General features: G+C 40.8%; 1 protein-coding gene across 1 annotated transcript in view; it reads left to right on the top strand.

Moving 5' to 3' along the window:
• The first annotated feature begins 323 nt into the window (after positions 1 to 323).
• MFSD2B (major facilitator superfamily domain containing 2B) overlaps positions 324 to 7,689 on the top strand; it is a 31,517-nt gene continuing 24,151 nt past the window's right edge. The window contains 4 exon segments of the mRNA XM_010024543.1: positions 324 to 335; positions 3,337 to 3,369; positions 3,636 to 3,752; positions 6,356 to 6,480. Of these exon segments, the coding sequence (XP_010022845.1) occupies positions 324 to 335; positions 3,337 to 3,369; positions 3,636 to 3,752; positions 6,356 to 6,480 (287 nt within the window).

The following is a 7,689-nucleotide window of genomic DNA, read 5'->3' as shown; positions in this document are numbered from 1 at the left end:
CGCGGCGCAGCATGTCTCAGCCGGGTACCTGAAATAGCTCTTCAGCCCTTACCACCACCCTTCTTTCTCACCAGACAGCTCCGTGTAACTCTGGTATTGTCCCTCAAGTGCACTGTGTGATACTTACTGTCTCTCTCGGTGGCAGGATAAAGCTCATTTCCCTCCGGGGCCGTGTCTCCAATCAAGGCGGATGGGGTGCATTCGGGCGGGAGGGGGTCGCTCTCCTCAGGCAGCCTCATCAACTCGGAACTTGCAGATGTGTGTTGCGAGTAAGAGAGTATCTAAATGCTTCCTCTTCAGGCTCGGTGCTTGCCGAGACAGGAATGGAGAGGCAGGTGAGAGGTGAGTGAGGACCCCCCCTCACTCCGCGGCTCTTGAGGGGGCATCTGGTCAAACTGGGAAGGGGCAGCTTCAAAACAGAGGGACTGAGGTAACCTAACAATGTGGTGGAGGGCATTCAAGCCATGGAGCTCATCAGACCCTGTGGGCACACGTTGTTCTGGCTTGAATTTTTGTGTTCAGAAAGTCTCAGAGAGTGAATTCATGGGAGAAATCTGAAGGTTTTTAAACAGAGATATGCCATCTTTGGCTCACAGAGCTCCTCAGTGCTAGGTTTCTGGCAGCCGGAAGAGTATCCTGGGAAAGAACCACTCTATCCTGCCTTGTTCATGCCCTTTATAGGAGTCTACACCCAAGCCCTGCTCCTGTCATTTCTTCTACTCAGGGGTGGGCTGATGTCACTAAGAAACCTGAACAGTCCTCAAGATACTTGGTATGAGGGACCCGGGGTGCTGCCTGTGACTGTCACACACAGAGTTGAGGCAAGTTAGTTGCATGGTCACTCACAGAACAGAAACATTACCAGTGTTAATTCTACACTGAGAGAAAAGCTGACTCCAAAGCTGCTCCTCGTTAGCTATGTTTTCATTGTTTCTCAGATAAACCTAGACTAGCGTTTATCTGTGAGTCACAGGTTTTGCTCTCTCTTCTGCTCTCTCTTCTACTGCTTTAAAATTACTTGTTGGTTCAGTTCTGGACTCAACTGATAATAGCTTAGGACAAAATAGGGCTGTTCCCTATGCCCATAATGTGCATGCAATGAGTTCACACAGTTGCAAAGAGTTGCTTTCAATGTGCTTAAATACTTTCTTTAGAAATAAGATAGTATGTTATAACCACTGTATTCAATTTATGTTCTGTTGGGGAAGGGAACATTTACAGGCAACAAAAATATGGCTTTAACTTACAAGACAATTAAAAATAAGGAAACCACAGTCTATGAGATGCATTAATTTTCTATTACAATGTTTAAACTTACTGGTCTATTTAAGAGCAAAATCAAACGTCCTGACTGTTGTGCTTTCTTGGTTTACCTTAAAACACAATTAACTTTGATATGATGGGGGCAAGTAGAAGTACAAAACTGTCAAGTTAATCTGAGAACAAAAAAAGATAATAATTTAATTTGACCTTACTTTCTCTTACCTCCCACTCTCTCCTTTCATGTTTCTTCTAAAGCTTGTAGAAGCAGTTTGATGTTAACATTCAACTACAACACAGGGGTCTCAAAACAAAATTTACATTGTAAATACTTCGTATTTTGTTCCTTAGTTGACCGCTGCCTACACTTTAAGATCTTCAATGAATTTCTGAGTACTTACTGTCAAACTTACACAAGTGAAAAAGCTTTCACTGGATTTCACAGAAATCGAGCAATTTCCGTTGCGTGAGGAAGCAATGCAGCAGGGAAGTTCAACCTTAAGAGAAAAACCCTGTTAGCTGCTCATGGCTAGTGACTGCCAGTGACCACGCTGCTCTGCACAGATGTGATGCTATCCATCTCAAGACAGTTTCTGGTGTCATTTATTAGCAATATCATGTAAAACCAACCAAGGCTGGGGGCTGAATCCTCTAGATCTGTAATGGACAGCTGCCACGTGTATCTTTTCTACTCTTACATGTAAGCCCAGGAAGCTAAAAAGAAGGAAATGTACCAGCTTCACTGGTACAGAGACCTACCTTAATTTTTACCACTGTCTCATAGGATACTGAGGTAGAAGACATAGTGATTCCCATATAACTTCAATGTGGAGAGTCAAAATAGATTATGGGCTGCTGCTTTTGGAAAGTGACACCAGAATGTAGTCTCTGAATGATTATTCTTCAGCAGATAGAAACTCGGGGGCATTCAGTTATATTGCTAGGCAGAGGATCTGCAGCGAATGCAGTAACATTTCCTCTCATGGTATCTATCAATCATGCATAGAACTGCCATGGTGCTTTATGACGTAATATCCGAATGAGTTCCAAAAGTAATTAGGCAAAATAAAAAGAAAACAGGCATTGAACAGTGATCAGGATGTAACCTCCATTTTAGGAAGTTCATGAACTATCCTGCATTTCTGTGCCTGACAACACAACGCCTCTGTAGTCTGTGTTATCTGATAGCTTATTTGAGCCTGTAAATAACGTTCATAAACAAAATTAGTGAAAACTTACCTACTCACTTACTGCTATGACCAAAGTATTAACTTTAAGGTGATCTGAGAATGTGATTCAGAAGGTAGTTGAGCAGCATCCTGGGGGTGTGTGGCTTTTTGAAAGATGTATTAAGATTGTAAATTTTCTAATCATGAAACTGGTGTGAAGACAGGAGTGCTGCCTACAGCCTGTAAGTTTAGATCTTAGTTGACTGTTTCTTGTACCACAACTTTAATAAAGGTAATTCTTAAAAACTTAACATTCTTTGTGTTATAAACATATTTTGGAATTGTGTACGCTGTATATAGAGGCATTTACTTTTTCTGTGTTATCCTGACCTTAGCTATTGAAAGGACAAGGGGCAGTGGTTTATAAACTGAAAGAGGGATATAAGGAAGAAATCTTTATGGTGAGGCTGGTGAGGCCCTGGCACAGGTTGCCCAGAGAAGCTGTGGCTGCCCCATCCCTGGCAGTGTTCAAGGCCAGGTTGGACACAGGGGCTTGGAGCAACCTGCTCTAGTGGAAGATGTCCGTGCCCATGGCAGGGGTTTGGAACTGGGTGAGCTTTAAGGTCCCTTTCAACCCAAAGCATTCTGATTCTAGGAAGGAACAGAGTACAAATATTTGGGATCTATTCAGTCTGCATTTGACTGTGGAAGTTCCCTTCTATGAATATTGTCTAATTATGAGAGTGCATATCAGTTATTATGGTCTGAGAGATTAATATAAGAAATTAATTTTTTTAAATGTAAAAAAAGTCTTTAGCAAAAACTGATTTAAACAGCCAAAGACAAAACTAAGCTCAGAATATAGTGTAACAGTATATGCGCATCTTTGCTTCTTGCTTGTTTGTAGACTTGTTTCTTTTTAATCGCTTGTGAGAATAAGGTAGGTAAGCCTAGATTCCCTTGTAGGAACACTAATCTGTTTTTAGGCACTGAATTAAGGAAGAAACCCATTAAAAAGCTAAGCAATGAGCATCCAAATGCCTGTTGATGATAGGGGTTGAGGACGTATGGATTTATTAGTGGAATACCTGTGAAGCGAATACATGAATTTGTAGTTAACTACAGACTTTAACCTTTTAACTTCTGTAGCTTTTAACTCATGTGCCTTGTTTTTTCTTACCATTTGTTCTGCTTCATCTCAAACAGGATTACAGGCTCTCAATTTGCAGCAAAATATGCTATGCAATAGGAGGTGCCCCAAATAAAGTGGCAGGGAGTGCTGCTGCTTTCTTCCTCCAGATCTACCTGCTAGATATAGCCCACGTAAGTAGTACAAGAAACCTTGATATATTGTAGACTTACCTCAGTTCTGATGTTGTCAACAATGTTGCTGGAATGATAAAAGGTGAACTAGCTATTAAGGCTTTTAAATTGTTTTTGTATTTTTGCCTCTAGCTGTTCAGCATCCTGGAAACTGCATAAACTTGTAGAGAAATACATTTCTTTTTCTCTTTTTCACTAATTTCCTTTCTGTCATGAACTGGCCATTACTTTCTTTTAGTTTGGGATCATTAGTAGAGCTTTAGGCACAACAGAGCTCACACACTTGCAAACATGAGAATAAGCAGTTCTCTTTGTCAAGAGTCAGTGTAATATATGAGACATCCGAAACATTAACAGCATCATGTTGAGGTTGTGAAGTTTTGCAAATTTGATTTAGTTAAAAATCACTGCAGTTGCATCCAGTAGCCAACATAATTTCACATAAATTTCTTTTGGTATGTCTAAGATAATTTCTTTGCAAAGAAAGCTGAGTTATCTTTCCTGGAGGTTCTTGGAGTTTGTGGCTTTCTTGTGCAGAAGCAGACCTGGTAAAACAAAGCAGTAGGAGTCATCCCATTCATCTGACTTTCAGCTGCTCCAGCTAGATTTCAGGATAGAAGAGAAAGAAAATCAATCCATAAGCATTTTTTACTGTTTTGGATTGTCGTGTATGTCTGCATTATAACTATATGAACAATATATATTTATTGTTTAATAAATAACTTTTTAATTTATTATTTATTAAACAATAACATAGGATAGAAAAAAGGATTCTGGGGACATGAGACCAACTTGCAGGGACAGTGAGAACAGCTGTAGCTGAAACTACATGAGTGGCTTTCAGCACTGATGACACTATTTACTGTAAAGAATGAGAGGTTCTGGATCAGATATTGTTATCCATTTTGCTGTTTAAGATGTAGAAAGACAGGATATTGTGACTTGGGGAGCGGAGGTGTCCAAAAGATTTGCTTTATGGTTTTCCTATAAAAGTCTGATATCAGAAGCTGAGGTGTGACTTACTTGATAAAAATGGCAACGCTTCCACCCCTGGAAGTGTCCAAGGCCAGGTCAGATGGGGCTTTGAGCAATCTGATCTACCAGAAGGTGTCCCTGCCCATGGCAGGGGGGTTGGAAAAGGTGGATGAGATGAACCTCAGTAAACTGCTGTGGGACACAGCCCAGTGCTCATCCCGGTGCTGTCCTACACTGCAGCAATAGGATGCTCAGATGGGCACTGTCATTTACCTGCTGGAGGCTACCGTTCCCAATCCTTCCTTATTCATAAGCTTTCCAGTGCAGAGTGTGCATATTGGATCTGGTGGTGTCAGGAAGTTTGGCTGCCCCTACAATGTCAGCTAGTTTAGGCTCAAATTTAACAGGTGTGATTACAAAAGCACATAGCACCTGCCTTTTATAAAGGCCATGCAGGACATTCAGAGATTATTGCTTTCTTCTTTCACCTCTGAGGGAATACCTACAGCAAATCCTGCACACAGGGACCTGCACTAGCTGGAAGCTCTGTGGTGCTGCCTAGGAGGCAGTAAGCTTCATGGAAAAGCAGGAGATTCTAGGTCAAGCTTGGTGTTCTATCAGCGACATTCACCAGGCTTCCTGCTGCGTCAGAGTACTGATAGCATGAAGAAGCATATAGATGAAGAGGGTTTGTCTGTCACTGTTTAAGATGCATAGGATGTTTCAGCAGTCTCTCTGATTAGTTGATTTGAGGGACATTCATATTTATATAGTTCTCAATGACACTTTTCAGGCCTGTAGTTTCAGTGGCACAAACTGAATGCTTGGAAGAGAACCCACCCTTTTAACTATCGTATGGTATGAGTTCCTAAGCTGTCTACAGATATATAGGAAAAATAACTACATTGCCTGGGATAAACTCTGTTTCTATATAGCCACAAGTATGATCCTCCTGGGTTAACTTCAGAGGTTTTTCTACTTGGCCATTTTATTCTTACGTAACCTGTGAACATTTTTCAAGTGAGATTTGCTGGACATGTGCTGGCAACTTAGACTTGAACAGATGTGCCTTATGCAGTTTGGTTGTCACAGTTCATTTCTAAGAGGATAAAGTCTGCTGTGCTACCACCTCTGCCACAGCCACATGCCATCAGTTGGCAGCCTTGTTGGTAATCTCAGGAGATGGAAAAACATGTATGCATGTGAATAGCTCCCTCTGATTTTGTTTAGATTAGGTCAAGATAAACACATGGGGAAATCAGGCTGTGTGGAGAACAAGGTGAGGGGATAATGACAGAGGGACTCTGACAGGTTTCTTGACTTAAACTAGGACTTTAGTCTACTATTTGACTATCTGACTCATTTTCCTTGTTCTAAACCCATTCATAATCTGTCCTTCCTTGCACTTTTCCCTTCTAATCCCTTCTTGCATGGTGCCTGTCCTAATGTCTTACTTGCTTGCTATGGATAATCAATAGTAATTTGTATGACAGCAGCAGACTGTTTTGTAAATGAACTCTCATTATTCTTTAAAACACTTCTGTTTTTTTCTGGAAAGTTGCTTTATGCTGTTTTATTGTGTTGTGAAGCAATGGCTATTGTTTACAGTATTCTATCTGTACTTTCAGATAACTCCATTTCATGCCTCTTTGGTGCTGTTCATTGGCAAAGCCTCAGGTGCAGTTACTGATCCTGTTGCTGGCTTTTTTATTAGCAAAAGTAGATGGACAAAAATTGGACGGCTTATGCCTTGGTAAGCATCAATGTGTACATATATTTGCATATATATAGGAATATTGTGTGAGTGTTGTGATCATGCAGCCACCTCATTGAATTGGATTCATTTTTCTTTGCCTGTTTCCCAGACAACAGTGATTGTATTCATGCTACCTATATAAAATCAAGAAGAAAAATTGTCATGTCATATATTTCCTTTTAACTTTGTCACCCATGAAAACACAGAACAGATTTTCTACCACACAAACAAGTAAAGCCAAGACACCATATTGTTAACAAAACCGGAAGCTCAGATCTAAAACTTTCTTGAATCTGTAGTTGAATTTTCATCTTTGTATAGATTCCTTTAGTTTGGCTTCACTCCTCCACAAAGTTGGAACTTGTTTTCACTTGTGTCCTAGTGCACCTTCACTTCTCACATCAGCCTTCCAGGGGCTCTGTTAACTTTAATTCTCCAGGCCCTCCAGTTCAGTAAAGGATGTGTGGAACAGATGTGACATCCAGGTGTTGAAAGGCCCAGCAACCAGCACTGCCCTGGCACTCTCTGTGTGCTTCCTTACAGCACTCATTCTGGTCCTGCTTCTCTAACACCCCTGCAATCAAAATACTTAATTAACAAATCTCCATGACTTTTATAATGAATGAGATGTAAGATTTTGGTCAGCATTTCTGAAGAGACAGTGTGATATTTCACTGTGATGTACTTAATCCCCTGTGTGCACTCTGGCTAGTACACTTGTACATGTCCTGCCCATGTGCTACAGGGAGAGGTTAGAAGAATGAACGTTACTCGTGTAGGAAGGAGATTGACAGGTGTGAAGCAAGAAGATTTGAAAGGGTTGGTCCATGTTAGAGGAACCCAAGCTCGTCTGTGCCATAGGGTATTTGTTTATTGGGGTTTTTATATTTTGGAAGTCAAGGGGAGACTTGAGTAGTTTGTGAAATAGAGCAGTGATGAAAGACTCCCTATCTCAAGCATTGTAAGGATGTATTGTAAGATATCTTGAATTAATACAACCCACACACTTGATTGACAACAGAAATCTAAGAGTAAATGTGGTATGCTGAGCAAAGAAGTTGAATTTCCATGGAAAATAAGCCCAGTTTTTTAGATAGTGTTACTCTTGCTGTCATGTGGTTTTATGGCTATAGAAAGTTGTCTGTGGGCACCTTATATCTGACAAAGAATAGAAGGCAAGTACATGCTGGAGGAAGGCTGAGAGAT

Source organism: Nestor notabilis, unplaced genomic scaffold, assembly GCF_000696875.1.
Source record: "Nestor notabilis isolate BGI_N333 unplaced genomic scaffold, ASM69687v1 scaffold20311, whole genome shotgun sequence".
Taxonomy (NCBI): Eukaryota; Metazoa; Chordata; class Aves; order Psittaciformes; family Psittacidae; genus Nestor; species Nestor notabilis.
Note: the sequence above shows the minus strand (reverse complement) of the source record. Positions and strands in the feature narration are given on the sequence as shown.